Source organism: Pteropus alecto, unplaced genomic scaffold, assembly GCF_000325575.1.
Source record: "Pteropus alecto unplaced genomic scaffold, ASM32557v1 scaffold94, whole genome shotgun sequence".
Lineage (NCBI taxonomy): Eukaryota > Metazoa > Chordata > Mammalia > Chiroptera > Pteropodidae > Pteropus > Pteropus alecto.
This window is the reverse complement of record NW_006437736.1, coordinates 13,777,640-13,797,176: the sequence shown is the minus strand read 5'-3', so window position 1 is coordinate 13,797,176 and position 19,537 is coordinate 13,777,640. Positions and strand designations below refer to the sequence as shown.

At 37.8% G+C, this 19,537-nt stretch overlaps 1 protein-coding gene across 1 annotated transcript in view; it reads left to right on the top strand.

The window, feature by feature from the left end:
* The first annotated feature begins 11,064 nt into the window (after nucleotides 1-11,064).
* The window catches only part of LOC112481874 (antigen WC1.1-like), a 21,580-nt gene continuing 13,107 nt past the window's right edge, over nucleotides 11,065-19,537 (top strand). The window contains 3 exon segments of the mRNA XM_025048650.1: nucleotides 11,065-11,095; nucleotides 19,427-19,534; nucleotide 19,537. The exon segment at nucleotide 19,537 is cut by the window's right edge and continues 77 nt beyond it. Of these exon segments, the coding sequence (XP_024904418.1) occupies nucleotides 11,065-11,095; nucleotides 19,427-19,534; nucleotide 19,537 (140 nt within the window).

Here is a 19,537-nt window from a genome sequence, read left to right as displayed (position 1 = left end):
ATTATATATTTTTATTTATGCAATGGCAGTGTTAGGCTAGATGTTCTGGATGTTCACCATAAAACCACAATATACTTTATTTTACCTACCTCAAAGCAACACAGTAACAATAACCCTTTAGAGACCAGGCATTTCAATTTTGTGTGAAGGAAATTTGGTCAGAGTGTCTGTAGCATATATTCATAAAGAGACGACAGTGTTGTGGGTACAGAGAACTCAAGAATCTAGCATGTTCCCCACTCTGTGATGTCACAAGGGTGGCACAGAACAGCCCAAAGGAGGGCAGAGCTGACCTTAACTGAAGAGGCAAGTCATTTCTCATACACGATTTGCAGGAATTATAGTCAACAGGCAGTCAGAATATTCCCCCAGGGAAACAGACTTTCAATCTCCCCAGGCTCTTCATATGATGATCTCATCTCTACAAAGTCTTTCTGCATTTACCCGCTTCACAAAGGCAACATTATAACAAGTTTTTGGAGAAAAGTAACCTTATTTTTCATTGTCTAGAATGAAAAACTTGTAGTTTAGTCACTGAGTCACTTGAGAAGGAACTTTGATAAGTAGAGAAACATCACAAATATATATGAGAAAAGAGAAACTTTTCCAGCCTCAAGAGGCTGTAGGTAATAAACCTGTGTTTATTATGGAGTTAACAGGTACTGAAAATCAAAATTCTGCTTGAAAAATATTCTCCTTAGAGGTCTTAGGCTAAACATGACATGAGGGGGCTGTCTCACTGAGACCAGATTTGAGTATGGGATTCTCAACTATTTTGAACATGGGCCATGGGAGTTAACCAGAACTGCCAGCTTCTGGCCATGTGAACCAGAGGTGAAAGGCAAAGAATACTCACCTGGCCTTCCCAGATGGTCCATCTTTATCTCATTGTTTTCTTTATTCTTACACACAGCATTACGCAAAGAATACCTGCATTTGATCAGGACTAAGACAAAGCACACTGGGTCAGAGACAGTCATCCAGAAATTCCCTCATATATTCCCAGATTCTACAGGGTTCCCTTTTTCCTTATACCTAAATATTATGTCAGCTCAGGCAGGGCCCCAGATACATACTTGTGCCCCATAGGTATACCAAAAACGGGTTTCCTAGCCTAGTCATAATCTGTCTCCCTTCAGTACTTCTAACATATATAAGGTTATGATTTCTCAGACTTCTTAGCACTGAGTCATTAAGACCTTAGAGATCAGAAAAGAGCAGACATAGCTGTCGTGACTCTCACATTATAATGTATACTATTTCCTCCCTTCATATATCCATTCTCTCATTATAGTTCCCCTGTGCCCTAAGGCCCACCATGGCACTTACATTTCTTTATATGTTGGTCTATCTCAAGTAAAAAGGGAGAGAACATGACAAAAAGAAAAAATACAAAGAGCATCGCAAAGAGGGCATAAAGCCAAGGAACACCATTTGGGAATAAACTGGCCCCAGCTTCAACCTCCGCCATCGAGATCTGAGAGGATGTGGAATTCTCTGCCTCAGTTGTCTCGCCTCCTAGGTGATCGGAGTGATGAAGTCACAGCTTCAGGCATAATAGGAATGATGAAAGTCTGGGTGGGGATTGGCCGAGCCTCATTCCATTTATACTATAGAGGAGCAAGTAATCTCAGGGAGCTTCACTTCTACTACAGCTCCATTAAACTGAAAATACTAAACCAGCAGGTTAGACCATTAAGAGGGTAGATTGCTACACAGATATTTAGAATGTGGATCTCACTGCATCAGAACCACATCCGTTCACAAAATGAAAGAACTATTTCCCTAGACTTCACAGCCCTAGAGCCAGTCTTATTAAACAGAATGATGTCTAAGTTGAAGGATCAAAAAAAGACAGATTGTCCCGAGGAAAGATTTCAGATCCTTTCCTAGAAGCTCTGGAAAACCCTGTCTTTGTGTGCTTATTCATATCAGGAATATGTGTCATGGATCATGGGAATATCTCTCTAGTCACATGTAAATGGGGAGGGAACAGTTTCTTTTCCAGGATGGGGGTTATGTTGTCTTCTGAACTAAACAGAACTTTAAGCAGTGAGATTGTTCTTATTTTCACCATCCTCTGAATATCTCCTCAATCCTAACCTCCTACTACACAAACATATCTAACATTTTTCAAAGAACTTAGATCAATAGATTCTCCCTCACTCAAAAGAGCATTTGACAGCAGAAATTGTCTCAGGCTTCAAGTCACTTTCCCTAGAGATTCTCGGCCCACTGTCACAAGAAAGGCTCTGTCCCACCATCATTTCGCAGTGCACGTATTGACCTCAATTCTTGGCCTGAACTCAAGCTTCCCTCAGGTGACCATGCAGACCCCATTACAAGATGCTAATGTGCCTCCATAATGTTTGCCATATTCCAAGACTTGTTGCATATCATCTCCAGGAGCACACTTTACTCTCTGTCTTCCATGAGGAGGGTGTCTTGTTTCATATTGGGCTGCCTGGCATGGAGGAGAGGTTACAAAGGTAATGTGAAAATGTCTTCCCTATTCTCTTCAATATGACTTTTCTTATTTCTTCGCTCCCCCAGATGCTGTAATCAGTTGCCTACAATCTTTAGTTCTTCTGAAGGTATTTTTGGTATGGATAGTTGATCGAATTGATATTACTGGCAGAGGATGAGCACTAGAAACTTCTATACTGCCATCTTAACTCAGAAATCTAGATGATGCTTTATGAAAGGAATGCCAACTGAAGATTTCTGAAAGTTCCATGGCATAATTAGCATCAAGGATGGCTTTTTTATAAATATTTGGTAAATTCACTGTGACAAGTTGTCCAATTAGATGAAAATAAGAGAATAAACCACCCATTCATGTAAAAAATTCTTAGGCTTTCTTAAGTATGAACTTAGTTTCCAGGAATTGTGTTAAAATTTGTGTGTGTGTGTGTGTGTCCAGTATATCAATAGACAAAAACTGTCTTTTTTAAAACGTTTTTAAAAGTTTTTATTTTGATTTTTTTGTTACCAAACATTATCATCATTTTTATACATATTCTTCTAGTCATTTTTTAGAGGTTTTTGTTAGCTTTTAAAGCATAGTTATATGTCTACAGTAAATATAATTTTCATTGTAACATTTTTACTAAACATTATAACATAATTATTAATTAATATTTGTTGTTGACTATTTTTTATTAAATTTATTAGGGTGACATTGGTTAATAAAATTATATAGGTTTTAAATGCACAATTCAATAATACATCATATGTATATTGCATTGTGTGTTCACCATCCAAAGTTAAATTTCCTTCTGTCATCACATATTTGACCCCTCTTACCCTTATCTACTCCTCTCTCCCCTTTCCCTCTAGTAACCTCTAAACTGTTGTTTGTGTTCATGAGTCTCTGTTTGTTTGTCTTGTCCATTTGTTGCTTTCAGTTTTATATCCCACATATGAATGAAATCATATGATTCTCAACTTTTTCTGTCTGACTTATTTCACTTAGTGTAATAATCTCAAGATCTAGTGTAATAATCTCAAGATCTATATATGTTGTTGCAAATGGCAGAATTTCATCTTTTCTTATGGCTAAGTAATATTCCATTGTATATATGTACCACAGCTTTATCCAATCATCTATCGAAGGGCACTTCAGTTTAATTATAGATTCACAGGAAATTGCAAAGATAATATATTTTGGTTGTTTCCAGTTTTGAGCCATTAAAAATAAAGCTGCTATGAGCAACCATATATAGATTTTATGTAGACATAAACATATTTCCAGTAGAATGAACATAAAAGGCCTAACAATAACATGCCTGTAGGTGTAGAAATTTGTAAATCACTTTTAAAAATTGTTTGTTGAGATCTACAAAATATACACATACTATACCCTATTACAAAGCACTTTCTCTTCCGAGTGTATTCCTAAGAAAAGCTTTCATCAATTTTGGGTAATACTTGGCTGATATAAATATCTTTAAATGTTTTTTAGCAAATAGAGGAACTCATTGTTTTGCTTCCCTATTATTTCTCACATCAGCTCTACTTATAATAGTCAAAAACTAGAAATAATTTCATGCCCAAAACACAGAAGAATAAAAGAATAAATTATAATGTAGTCTTGCATTAGAATATCAGACAGCAATTTAAAAGAAATACTGCTACATGTAGCAACATACTTGAATCTCACAGACATACTACTTTGTGAAAAAAGCCAAGTAAGAAAAAATTCCCACTGTTCAAACAGCTCAAAAACAGGCAGAACTAATCTGTCATGACAAGAGCCACGTAGTGGTAGACAGGAAAGGCAGGAATAAGAGAGCCTTCTGTGGCACAGAAATATTCTTTATCTAGCATATATATACATGGGTATATAGCTATGTAACAGTTCTTGAGTTGTGCACTTAATGTTTGTGAAGTTTACTCTCTAAGTTTGTAACTCTATAAAAAGGTAAAATTAGTATTATACTAGGTTTGTTAAATGAGCTGGGACTTTTTTCCTCTATGTTCTGTGGCTTCTATTTCTCTCCATAAAATAGAAATCATTGCTTGAGAGTTTGATGAAACTTACCAATAAAACCATCAAGGCCTTTGTTTTACTGAGAAGATTGATTTTTGAGTCATAGCACTTCAGTTCTATTATACTTATTGTTGAATTCAATTTCATTGTTTCTTCTTATGTTAGCAGCATTATATTTTTTTAAAAAAAAATTGTGGCTCATATAACATATTTCTCTCCACTCAGGAATGATATTTTTGCTCTACATACAATTCCAAATAGAATGGTCTTGTTTCCTTCAAGATATTACTTTGTCTTCTAAGTAATGTTGCTACTGCAAAGTTTAGAGTCAATCTGATTCTTATTTCTTGGCAAAAGATGTGCTCTTTTTTCTGGATATTTACTATAGTATTTTTGTTATTTTCTCTATAGTTTGTCTAGGTGTGAATATTTTTCCTTATTTTACTTAAGTGGCAATCTACAAGTCCTTCCAAAAAGACCTTACATGCTTTTTAAAAATTCTGTGAAATTTCTATCTATCGGTTCTTCGGCTCTTTCTTCCTCTCTATTTTTATGTTTCTTACTACTGGGACCCCAAATAACTGTGCGTTGGTGCTTTTCTTCTGTGTTCTATATCTCTTAGAATTTTATATTTTCTATATCTTTATTTTCCTTTGCCTTCTTGTGAAAGTATTTGAATTGATATTCCAACTCATCCATTTATTCATCTAGATTTATCTTGTTTATATCTTAATTGTTTTTTTTTTTAACTTCTCAGCTTAGTAGCACTTTTTTTATATTTGTCATGGACACAACAAGAAGCTTAGATTACTGCCACAGATTTTTGTGACTGTAAAATAAGCAATAAGATTAATTGAGGAAAATGCAAGTTTAGAACTTTGTTCTGGTCTACACTTTCATTTTCTCCTCTCACAGCTCTCTTCCCAGGTAGGTGCAACACTTGGCCAACCTCTGCCTGGCCCACCTCTCTCCACCTACCAGTTCAGTCTACTCCAGAATGGTCTCACTCTGATATGGTTAATTCTTTAGATACTCATTTCCATTTTATTTGTAATATTTCTCCAGAACTGGTTTTGGGAATCAGCAGCCTCTGTTGATTCACCATTTTGGCAAGAATAGGGTGTCATGGCATATAAAACAAATAATCCCACTGAGGAAGAAATATTTTGAGAACATAATATAAATATTTGTCATTTTAAGCCAAACTACAAAAATGTTACCAATTAATATATCAAATTCAGATTTATAAAATTAATTACCCCTTTATCTTTATGACTGATCAATGGTAAGACTGTTATTTTAGGAAATTCTGTAGATACTGTAGATCTTTTAGAGCAACCTAAGATGTACAAAGTACGCCACAAATTTCTGCCAAGCAGAGATCAGTAAGACTTCTGACATTACTGTTAATCAGATATTACTGAAGATGCAGGAAGTTTTTCTGTTTATCATTAGGCCTATTGCAATTATAACCACAGTGGTATGTACAGGAAATAAAATTTTGCTATATCAAAAAAAGAAATAACAGCACTTGCTTTTCATTCAGGAAAAGAGGGTGGGTTGTGGGTAATAGTAAAGGTTAATGTTCTACATACGTATTTTATTATAGAAGGTCTGTCAGTGCCTAAAGATTATAATTGGACTCATATTTTTTACAGAAAATCTCTATGTGCACAAGATTTTCATGAGTACCTACTAACTAGATTAATCTGTTTATATGCTAAAATTCTGTCATATTCTTATACGTAAATTTAGGCATTCCCTGCTAGACCAAAACACAAGGCTGGCTTAAACTCTAAATAGACAGAATGTGCAAATCTTATTTCGCGAGGTCAGCTTTCTTTGCACACAAAGAAAGATACCTCAAATATGAGAATCAGGGAACCAAAAGCTGACCAGACAGTGACTGCTAGAAAGACAAACCTTTTCTCTGATTTTTTGTCCTTGAATTAAGCCTACAATCTCAAGTGAACAAAATTCTGCTACTTTGTCTTAGTTAGATGAAGAAAGTTTTATTGACTTACTCTCCCCTTACGGATGCCCCACACCTGAAGCAGGAAGGTCGATTTCAAGAGATCTTATGGGAGGCATTTCAAAACTTATATGAGGGAAATCAGAAAAGGTCAATAGAGGCAAGAGTGTATACTAAGTAATGGTAACAGTTGGGGTTAAAATGGAAACAAAAACAAAAAGAAATTTCTTCAGGTGTCTATATTCCCTCTTCATCCATCTTTTATACTAAACCAGTCAATGTTGATTATATAAAATAAGCTTTTAATAGCAATGTTTTAGAGGAGAAAGAAGCAGCAAAATGTCAACACATTAGGTGAAATGAGTCAAAGAGAAGACAGGATGCATAGGGAAAAAAGGAAGAAAACAGAGATTGAGAATTCAATAAAAATACTGTTAGGAAGTAGTATGTTAGCCCAAACACACTCGAGAACCATTAGAAATACTAGGGACAGTACATAGAGCTAGTGATTGGAATCACCTTATTTCTCAAAGGACTTGAGAACTTGGACAGGTTTTAGGTAGATGGTAAAATTGTTCCCAGCAGATGTGTGAACTTCAATGAATTTTCCAAGAAGTTCAGAAGATTAGCTAATCTGACCCTAACCTGTATAATATGTGAGCCTATTGACTCTAACACAGCAGGTCACAAATAATGGACCTCATTCTCTTCCCCTTCCCCTTCCCCTTCCCCTGATAGGGACACATTAGGATGGAATTTGGAGATAAATATAGGCACTTTTTTACATGTAAGAGTTTATCATTTGACTTTCCTATATTCCTGCCTTGAATCTAGAGGGTTACTTCATTTCTTCAAAACAAGCAATTTGGAGATAGTGGAATAGAGAGTAATTTTACAGAAAGAGTATAACTACTTATAATAGAGCTATTTTCCAAGATGTCATGCACCAGTGTCTTCTAGGATATGGTGAGAAGACTATCCACATTCACCATGGCCATAACACACTGAGGGAACAAGAACGGCCCAGCTCCTAAAGAATCTAGCTTCCAACATTTCTCTTAACCACCAAGAGACATGTAGTTTCTGATATCTTTCTATAGCCAGAAGAAGTGAGAACAAGGAACCAAAAACTATTTTCCCAACTAAAATCTAATCATACTAGGGGGTACTTCAAATTGATTTACATTTTAAAAGATCACTGTACTTAAGGATATAAGAAATAATATTCATTTTAACCACATAACACGTTATGTGCTACACTCAGTAACTAAATCATGAAAAAAACAGTAAGTTTTTCACAGCCAAGGTTACAAAGTTAATATAAAATCATTCTGCCTCCAAGTGACTCTGTATTTCCATATTCCAATTATGCCTCTGGGAAGTGTTAAGATTTATTTTTACTAAAAAAGTTCTGCCACATTGACATCTACCTCCATGAAATCAAATTCCAGAGGGGGAGGGGCCAGAATTATGTAAGAAAAGATGATGTAATTAGGATAGAACATTTCTAAAATATCCAAGTGTTTTTCCTGAGAGGTCACCTTGGGATGAGAAACACCTCAACTCTGGATCTATACACAGCATCTCCCTCAGTCTGACCGTAGGTCACTAACCCAGGGTTTCACTCAGGAGAAGAAAATACATATTTGAGCTAAAGTGGCTAGGGTATAAATACTGTAATACATATTTGAGCTAAAGTGGCTAGGGTATAAATACAGTTGTGTTAAAGTCTCTAGATAGTCATAAAGATTTCTCGATAACACAGAACTGGTCTAAAAGGACCAAAGTATTTATTATTGGACAATTTGTATGAAAATGGAACGCAAGTCCACATTATCCTCCCTGAACATAGACAATGATATTTTCTAAACCTCTAGTGTGGACCAAAATATAACAGGTGTTTCAATAGAGGCGTATTTTTTCTCCAGATAACATTCCATCATCCTCAAGCTCAGCATTCTCACTTCCAAACTCGTCATCTTCTTTCAGGAGTCTCTCCTTTCCCAGATCTTCTTTCCTTGAGGAATGTGAAAACCAACCTGAAATAGCAAATGCAGGGCCTAGTTATAACTCGGAGACTAAACAGAGCCCTCTAGAAGCCTCGGAATCATGGGCAAGGTGAAAACCACATCCCTGAGGACCCAGGTGGAGATAATTTCTATACGATTTATATTCAGGAAAATCATATTAGATACGAATTATTGATCTCAGATCATTCTCTAGGAAATATTTGTAATAGAGACTAAAGACCTCTGTGAAGAGCTATTTCAGTCTATACAAACAGCAGGGACATGAAATTAGAGAAAGAAATTGTGAGTATCCTACATTTCCCAATAAGATTGGTCTGAATCATAGGAATTTGGGGACAAGAAGGTACATTTCCACTACCATCTATTCCATGAGGACACTAAGGGACCAGACCCTGACTTTCTATAGGTCCACAAGCATAATTCCAACCTTTTCTAAAAATCCTCAATCAGATATAGCTGCTTCGGCTTCAGCTTCTACAGTGTTTCTCCCTCCAAGGCACCCCACCACTCTTACACAGGCTGTGGCAGCAGATGTTTTATCAGGCCTTTCAGCTCTGAAATTCTGTGGATCAGGGCCAGCTTCCTGGACATGCAACCTACACAGTTGCACAGGACCCTGCTCAGAAGGGCCTTGTGCTGGCTTAATATTCTGTTGTCACCATCTTCAAAGTCTTGTTTTTGAACAAGGAATCTCACATTTTCATTTGTCACTGGGTCCTGAAAATTATGAAACCAGTCCTGCCATGAGTCTTAAGGAAATACAGACCAATTCTCACCCATCACCCAAAACCTGCTCTAATGAAAAGATATTTATCAGAGTAAGCTCAACGTATTAGTAATTATAGAGTATTAAAATGTAGCTTATCAATTTTTTTGTTTGTTTTTTTGCTTGTTGTCTATCAATGTTTTGATATTTTAACTTCTGACTTTGTTGCATCTCTAAGTAACCCAAAAAGTCTTTTGATAATCTCTGTAATTGTTGTGATTAGGAAAATATGGTCACAGCATAAAAAAATAAATAAATAAATAAATAAAAAACACATGGTTGTAACTGCAGGAAGGTTCCTATTACAAAATCCAGCTTACTCCCATTCTCCCTAAAGATACCTAGAAACAGCAGAAATGACTTAAGAAAGTAATTCTGGTTGTAATTAAGAAATATGGGCCAACTCAAATTTTATCTTTGCAGGAAGGATTGGCAATTAAGGACTCAAACTCATCTTCCCAGGAAAGACTACAAGAAATCGAACTTCCCTTTTACTTGCCTATGAGGAACTATTCTTTGGGCTAGACAACCTGTGGGGCCTGTTGCAAAATAAAATGTAGCGTCACTTGTTCAAAAACTAACAAGAAATTCAAGATGTGACAGGAGAGCAATAAACCGAGTGCACGGTCAGGTCTTTCTTAATGTGGGGACCTGTTGCCATTGCACAGGTCTCATTCTCATGAAGATGGCTCTGAGCATCTCCATCTCATCCATTTCACATAAACAAACTTCAGGAAGAATTTAAGGCACAGAAAACCCTTCATTTTTGTAATTTTATTCTTGATCACCTGTCTTCTGTCCTCTATCAGCAGGTGAGGGTCTCTGATTGATAGAAAGCAGTAGGTAGAGTGGACCTAGCTTGAGGAATGAGGAAAGGGTCATCTTAGATCCAACAGTGACTTCTTGTGTGACCTTGAGAAAGTCACATGTTATCTACTTTCAGTTTATTTATGGAGTAATATTTGACCATATAATCCCTATGATCCCTTCAAGTACTGATTATCCCAGGGTCTATAATTAAAGGCATTCTGGATAATTGGTAGAATGCCAGCTTCAAACTTTGGTAGCATTATCCCCATAAAACATGAAAATGTTCACCAAATCTCAATATATTTCAGTAAAATGATATTTACTGTCATTTCCCACCCTAACTTTTTACAGTTTTTAGGCAAAGGGATTAAGATGTACAAATTGCTAGTAATAAAAATAGTCACAGAGATATAAAATGCTATATAGTCTATAATATTGTAATAACTGAGTATGGTTATCACAGATGGGTATGAGACTTATTGGGGTGACCACTTCATAAGTTATATAAATATCTAATCATTGTGTTGTACACCTGAAACTAATATAATCTTGTACGTCATAAATGAAAAATAAAATAAAAATTCTTTTAAAAACTTTTACTACTTTTTGTCAAACCAGATATCTTGGTTTGGGAAATACAATTACATTATCTATATATGAACACATATCTGAAACTATTAGAGCAGCTATGCATGTGGAAAACTCAGTCTATATCTTCCTTTCTGAGGTCACGAGGCAGTCACAGGAGTGTCATAAAAAAATAAAAATAAAAATAAAAATAAAGCAGAGTTTAAACCAGCTGGAGAAATGGTCCCAGAAAACCAGAGCTTCGTCTTCAGAGAACTGAGGTTGCAATCTCCGGAAGTGCTAATCTTTTCAGTGTCTCCTCCTCACAAGGCCTTCTTCCCTTCATCCCCATTCCCAAGAGCAGATTGGCCTGCCTTGCCTAGGATATGTCCAAAACCAACTTTGTCTTCACATTTCTTAGCGCACAATGGCAGTTTGGACACAGAATGATCTGACAGGTAAGAAACATTCCAAGAACAGACATGAAAAGAGAAATTTGCACACATAAAAAAATAGATAAGGATTCAAAACAGAACCTCAGATTTGAAATATTTTCTTTCTAGAGAGAAGACTGTGTTCACTGGGGATCACAGGGAATTACTGATATCGTCATAGTGTGGTTATGAGGTGGGACACAAGAATGTTGTGTGTAAATGCTGTGCTCACAGATGCTGCAAATCAGCCCATACGATAGTTTATAGTCAGAAAAAAAACATACTAGGGAGGGCAAGAGACATCCACCTGACTCCAGCTGTTTCTCCTCCCCAGGTTTATGGTCATCATCTATGTCCTCACTTATAACCTCACATAGATAATATTTACATGGGGCGAGATTGACACAAAGATTCTGAGTCAGAAACTCCCATCCTGAAACACATTTATATAGAGCCACCTTTGCAGCCTCTGGGGCCACTCTCAGCTCATCAGAGCCCCGACTCGGTCCTGTGTCCTCACCCCTGGTGCTGAACTTATTGCTATCATATATGATCTCATGTTTCCTTGACATTCCTAGTCCAAAGTCACTGAGGCTTAGAGTCCACAGAAGTACAGGTATCATTTTCCAAAAATGTAATGAGGACGAGATGCAGATTCAGTATCCCACATCACAATGGGCCCCTTCTCTTCATCCTTATCTACTTTTTAGAGCCTACCTTGGCACTTTATTTTCTTTCTGCACTGCTGAATCGCCAGGAAAATGAGAAAAAGAAAGAGGCAGGGCCCCAAGATGAAACCAAGGATACCTGTCGCAAAGATCCCAGGGCCAGCATTTGAGCCTGAATGGGTCCCTGAAGAAAACATATCCTCAGGATTGGAAAGGACATGGGGGAATCCTGCTCCTAACTGTCACCTGTTGGGCACTCAGATGGTGAAGTCACAGCTTCAGGCACAATGGGAGATTGTGAGAGCCTGGCAGGGACTGGCCAAGTCCCTGTCCTTTGAGGACCCCAGCTCCATCGTATAGTTACATGAGAGAATGTTAAAGAATATCAGAACCTTCACAACTGCCACAGATTCATAGTTCAGAGGCATTTCCCTTTCCAGGGATAGAGCTCACCCATCTCAGAGCAGGGAGAGAGAAAGCTCAGAGCGCTTGTGTTCAGGATGAGAATATCCCCAAAGGGAACAGTACCCATGTACATGGTGAGTCATCTGGTTCCCCAACTATTCTGCCTCAATTCAACTCAAAAAAGGAAAAACATTTCCAGGAAGGAATTCCTGATCCTTTTCGGAAGGGTCCCTCAGAGCACATTCGGGCCTGTCTGAAATGTGTGCACCAGAGAGAATCTTAGACTATATCTTCTAATAGGAAACACTGTACCTATTTAAATATGAGGCAAATTTTCCCTATTGTCTGGACAGCAAAGAAAAAAATAGGGTTGTCCAACTATCACCAGGACATGCACCCTGACTCCTTCACCCTTTATTTTAGGGAGGCCCCTCCTCCAAAAATGCCTGGAGAAATCCAGCAATTCAGGCCATAAGAACACTTACAGTTCACAGAAACACTTTTGAAAGAACATTTTTACATTCTTACCTTGTTTCCCATGGCTGCCATAACAAATTGCCACAAACTAGGTGACTCAAACAGAAACATATTCTCTCACAGTTCTGGAGGCTAGAAGTTCAAAATCAAGGTGTTAATAGGGCCATGCTCTCTCTGGAGGTTTTAGGGGAGGATCCTACCTTGCCTCTTCCTAGCTTCTGGTGCTCGTCAGAATCCCTGGTGTTCCTTAGCTTATAAACATATCACTCCAATCTCTGCTTCCATTATCACATGGTGTTCTCCTTGTGTGTCTCTCGTTTTCACATAGTGTTCTTTCTGTGTCTGTGTCTAAATGTCCTTTTTCTTATAAAGCCATTGGATTAGGGCCCACTGTAATTCAGCAAAGCTCATCTAAACTTGATTACGTCTAATCAAGTTTAATAAGGTCACATTCTGAAGTTCTGGGTGGACATGGATTGGGGGGGAACACTACACAATTCAGTATATACTTCAATTTCAAAGCTGTCAAAACTAATTCTCTTTGACAGAGACAATCCAGAGCCAGGACTCTCCACTCACCAGAGCATCTCGCTCTAGCATCCTCTTCACCCTTGTAATCTTCTTACAATGACTACAAGCGCCGGCCTGTGGGGAGGATTCCCTGCCCCTGCATGGCACCTCAACCAATCAGATGCTCCTATCCTCCAGGCCAGATGCAGCCTCTCCAAGAAGCCAGAGCAGAGACTTACACATTCTGATAAAAAGTTCAAAAGAGAGGAACCATACCTTCAGGTGTCCACTAATTTGTATGAACATATCCTGGAAAGCATCATGAGCTGCATAATCAAAATGAATGGATTTCTATCATTTCTTTGGATTCCCAGTAGAACTGGTACCAGGTGCCTGTGATCTGCCATGACTCACACTTCAGGGTATCAATATCACTTGTTGTAACTTAGAGAAATGCATAGAGTAGTAAACCCTGAGCCAAATCCTCCAATGCTTCATATATGGTGCCAAAATAGGGACCAAAAACTAACATTTTAAATAGTTACTATTAAAGTGTTTGACTATTTTCACACAGCTGTTATAAGTTTAGTTCCACAGGAAACAGGCTCTGAGATAGACATTTGAGAGCAGGAAGTTTATTGAGGAGTACTCTCTTCAGGGACTGAGATAAACTATTAAGGGTATAAGTTGAACCGTAAAGTAGTCACAACAGGTCTCAACTGATGTCACACTGGACCTGGCATCCCCTTCCTCATCTCAAATAGAGGCAAATGGATTGAGCCTGTATATACAGGTACTGAAGAGTCACTGAATGGGGACTATCCCCAAGGAAGGGACAGCCACCAACACCCATAGAAGCTGGGAAATGAGTGCTTTAGTGAGAAAGGGGGTCTCAGCGTGGCATCCACCCCAGCCACATTCTGTGCCTCTCTAGTTCACTCGCTTTAAAATACATTAAGTATGCATTATACATTAGTACCGAGAGCTAATTTTTCTTGGATTCTCGTATGCTTCTTATTCTGGGGAAACTTGCAAGAGAAAGGTTCGAAAGACAAGCTGCAGCCCTTGTCTGCCACTGCAGTTGGGTCTTAAGTCCATTACTGCAAATCATCATCTCCCTCCTCTGCCACATTCTATATTTCTCTCACTCTCTATTAGCACCTCTGCTGGTCTAGGTAGTTTATCTGGTGGAGTGATCCAGACCCTTAACTTGGAGTGTCTGAAGCACTGGCCATCAGACACTTCCCAGGCTGTGGCTGTTGCACTGGTACATTTATTATCAAAATGGGACAAGAAGGTGGCCAAAAGATACCCAAATAGATGACCTGAGTACCAAATATATCCTTGTCTGCACCCATTGTACAGCATTCTCTCCCTGCTGATGATTAAGGCCATTTACCCCTATAAAGAGGTTTTCATTTTTCTTGTTTGTTGATAATTTGACATGAAGATCCTGAAGTGACTGAGAAGCATTTATAGCTTAAAGTTTAATATAACACTTACGATGTCTCTTTGTGGAATCACTTTTCCTTCTATGAACCAGATCTCCTAAATCCACAAAGCCTGGACTTGGAAGATAAGAAGCCCTAATTCCTCAAGTGGACCACTGGGAATGAGGGTAAACATAGCCACTTCTATGTCCACTGATTCTTGGATCTATGTATTCTGACCTGTTGGATATACCATGGGTAACCATATAATGGTAACTGATTTATAGTATATATATTTTATTGTGGAGGGTGGGCCCCATCTTTGCAGGGTATCATCTCCAAGCTGGTCTTCAGCTATACCTTCAATAGGCATTTTCATCACTCTGACAGTATAACAGATTCACTGTCCAAAAGTCATGCAACTCTTACCAAATCTCCTTTACCATAAAGTGAACCCCTTGGTCTGAAGCAGTGTGGTGCAGGATCTCACATCAATGAATTAAACACTTTATTGGACCCCAAGTAGTGGTAACATCTGAAATTCTGCAGGCAGAAAAGACAAGCTTGTACCTGAACTATGTGCTGATTCCAGTGAAGGCCAATCACTGCCCTTTCCAGGGCGAAGGGAGTTCAATGTAGTCACTTTGCCACCATGTGGCCGGTTGGCATCCATGGGGAGCTTGAGAGTTAAGATGTTCTTTCAGGGTTGTCCTGATGAAGCAAAAGAACTGGGCCTTAACACTCCCGCTTTGACCAGTTATTGGCTACGGGCTGTCCCTGGGGAAGGGGTGAGACCTTAGAGGATGAAACTCTGCAGCAGAGAGCAGTTTCCAGAGAGGAATTCAGATGAAAGATGTAACTAATTCGTAATCTGTAGTCCCACCATGTCCCAGGAAACTATAATTTATTCCTAGGTGAAGTGTCTGTACTACTTATGGCAGTTTTGGGGGCAAAAAAATTCTCTGTGATGTGAGGGAAGGAAAGAAAAGGCAGACTTTATACTTGTCGCCATCAAAAGCCCTGGATCTTTATAAAACTTTCTTTTAACCAGAAATAGAATGAGAGGAAATCCCACCCTATGAAGCCAATAAAATCATGTCTCCTTGACATGATTATTGTCTGTCTCACATTTTTTTCCCACTTACCTGAAAATTTTTTACCTTTCTAATTTTAATTTTCTACTCACCTGACTTTTTGTTCTTACCAGTAGATACTTCTTGTTTCTTTGCAGCCACAACATGTTGGTTACTTAACATTGAAAATCTAGGCCCTGTTAAATCAAATCATTTTTTCTTGGGCCCGTGGACTAGTAGAACTGACCCAGAAACAGTACATCAGTTGAGCTGAACCAGCTATCTACCAGACCTCTGGAGTGCAGAAAAGAAAGGGACATTTTTTTTTTTTAATATAGCTTTACTGTATCAGCTTTGGGGGCAGAATAATATCTGACATCAGAAAACCTTGTATCTCATATAAGGAGATAATTAAGATTTGGCATCTAATTGGTGTTTGAACTTCAGAAAGTTTCCTTTGATATAGTCTCTGATGGCAGGGAAGATGTTAAGCGGGATTTCTACTGGCTCCCAGACAATGGCAATGTCCTGCTGTAGGAGCCCCCATTAAGGACTGGAAGGATTCCTTATTTGGTTTGAGGAAGCTGAGACTACTACTTGAACACAGGAGGGTCAAAATGACCATGATGGACACTGCTTTCTCCAAGGACTTGCTATTTTCCTCTTTAGTGACCTAGTGGGTGCTCAAGGTAAGAAAAGCCTCACTCTTTAAGATAAGCAGTGATACCAGATTAGCTCTAAAATTCTGGAGGAAATAACCCCTGGGATTGGAAAGATAACACCTCTCTACTGACCATTGGTTTTGACCAAATGTAATCTTTAGTGACATCAACGTTGATTTTTCTCCTGTGGGAACCCTATTTTGCAAGTTCAAAAGTGAGATATTGCAGAGATGTAAACTTTGTTCTCAGATTGGCCCATATTTGTGTTTTAGCCCTCTCCAACAATACTTAAAAGCTCAGAAAATGTCTGATCTCTTCCTGAAATGGATTGTGGCTGAGGGACTGCCCCAGGCTGCATCTCTGATCTGTCTTTTCTGTATTCTATATTGTCTCTCCTCACAAGTATTTTGGTATTTCTGCTCTTTTAGTCAATAGATTTGTGTATGTTCGTACATGTGTGTACATGTGTGTGTCTGAGAAAGAGAGAGAGAGAAATGAGTGAAAGGGAGTTTGAAGAGTATGTGAAGGCTAAATGCGTCAGCAAGAATATGTCTGCCTAATGAAAGTCAACTTTATAGATAAGAGTTCATAGAATTCACAGTCTTTAAGCCAGACTGCTGGACTTGGTGGAGTAGGTGGTAGTGGTGGTGATGATATGTGTGTATGTGTAGATGATGAGGGCAGATATGGAAATCTTCTTGCCTATAAAGAAAGCCCTCCCATTATGAACTATAATTACACCCCCAAATAACCTTGTACATGCAGTCTAAGCCTGACTTTGAGTGTCTTTTTCTTCCCCACAAACCCATAGCTCAGACGTTTTTCTGCTTTACTGTAGTTTTTCCCTAGCATTGGGTTCTTGGCAGAACTTTGTCTTCCTGCCTGTGATGTTTCCCCTTCCAGCCTCTTGGATTGATGGTCCTCTGACCTCACTGTGTAGCAGAGAAAACTTATGCCAAATGTAGGTTTCTGTGGATGGGTTGGTATGAGCTTTGAAGGCAGAAGAGGGTTCTAGCCTTAGAGACTTCAGGATGTGCCTCTCTTGGTCAACCTTTCCCTGTCCCACTGGGATATTTGAGCTTGTTTTGTGACATCCTAAAGGATCTGCTATAAGAAGGATCCGATGCTTATCAATGTCCTTATGGTAAATTTTCTCCATGGTAGTTCATGCACATCCTACATGAAATCTGGACTCCATTGGGCCCCTGACTCAAGATATTGGTGTGTGAGTCCCTGAAATGAGAATAATCTAGCCACGTGCCCAGAGAGCCAGCTATTCTAGGTGTGGGTCTTGGTCTCTGGCTGCTTTAGCAATGTTCCTCAGCTCTTCGTCTCTTTCCTAACCCATGTTTCCTCTTTACTTCAAGCCCCTCCGTTCAGAAGTCTTTGTCTCTCTTCTTTGAGAAATTCTACTCCTCTCAACAGGAGCAAGAAGTTTTGTTCCACATTCCCTCATTAGATTTCTTGAAACTTCCAGTTCCTTGGGTTTTGGGCCACATACTAATAATGGTTAATTTTGATATCTATAATATCTTTATTAAGGGCTTATCCAGTTACAATCATGAAAATTCCCTGTTTCACTCAGTTAGTGAATCTTGCCTTAAAGTCTACTTTTTGTGATGTCGATATGGCTACTCCAGTTGACTTATGATTAGTGTTTATATAGCATGTAAATACATTTTTTCCATAATTTTACTTTCAACCTATCCTTGTATGTATGGTGAGCATCTTGCATATAGCATTTCCTTGAATTTTGCTGTTTCATCTAGATTAAATGTTTAATCTATTTACTGTAAATGCAATTACTGATATTCTTGGGTTAGTATCTAACATTTACTTTTAATGGACCCACCTGCTTTATATTTACTTTTCTCTCCTTTTTTGCCTTCTTTATATTAAATACATTTGTTATTATTCCAGATTTTCCTCTTATTTGATTTTCAACAGCTTTACTAGGTGTGAGAGTTTTCATATCTTTCTTAGGGTTCTTTGAACTTCTTGAATATGCCTTTCATCTATTTTTTAAAATTTTTTAACCATTATCTCTTCAACAGCATTTTTCACAGAACTAGAATAAATAATCCTAAAATGTATATGGAACCATAAAAAACCTCAAATAGCCATGGCATTTTTGAGAAAGAAGGACAAAGTTGGAGATGATGCTGCCTTGTTACCTAATATCAAACTATACTACAAGGGTATAGTAATCACAACAGTATGGTATTGGCATAAATAACAGACACATAGATCAATGAAATAGAACACAGAGCTTAGAAATAAATCCATGATTATATGATCAACTAATCTATGACAAAGGAGGTAAGAATATCTAATGGGGGTAAAAACATTCTCTTCATAGATGATTTTTGGAAAACTGAACAGATATGTGCAAAAAAAAAAAATGAAGCTAGACAACTTTTATACACCATATATAAAAATAAACTTGAAATGGATGAAAGTCTTAAATGTTATGGATGAAACCATAAAACTCCTAGAAGAAAACATGGGCAGTGAACTCTTAAACATCACTCTCAGCAATATTTTGGGGAGGGTGGGGATATGTATTCCCAGGCAAGGGAAACAAAAGAAAAATAAACAAGTGGAACTATATCAAACTAAAAATGTTTTGCACAGCAAAGGAAATCATTACCAAAATGAAAAGACAACATACTGAACTAGAGAAGATACTTGCCAGTGATACATATGTTAAGCGGTTAATATCAAAATTTATAAAGAATTCAATAATCTATTCATTTAATTCTTAATTCTGTGCATTTTATTTTCAGTTGGCAACTGTTATTCTAATTTTTAAAATATATTTACAAAATAAATATTGTAATGTATTCTTTGTTAATAAATATATTCTTTGTTAATTTTTAAAAATCTTTTCACCTGTTTGTTCCTTCTTCCTTCTTTGTTCCTTAATCCATCGATCATAGTTAAAATTTTTATCTACTAACTCCAACATCTTTATCATGTGTGTTTCTGCCTTCTTTTATCTTCTCTTTTTTGACTTCGTTAATTCGTCATTTGATCTCATCTCTTTACATGTCATGTAAATTTTTAGTGAATGCTAAAAATCATAAATGGAAAAAATTATACTCCATATGTATTTTCTAACACCTGAAAGTTGTCTGTCGTCAAGTCAACTGCGGATTTGCCATCTCTACCCCAAAAGGAGCATACTTCGTGGAAGGAGGTGATCAGATCTGGAAAGCCCAATTTCACTGCTCAGGGGCTG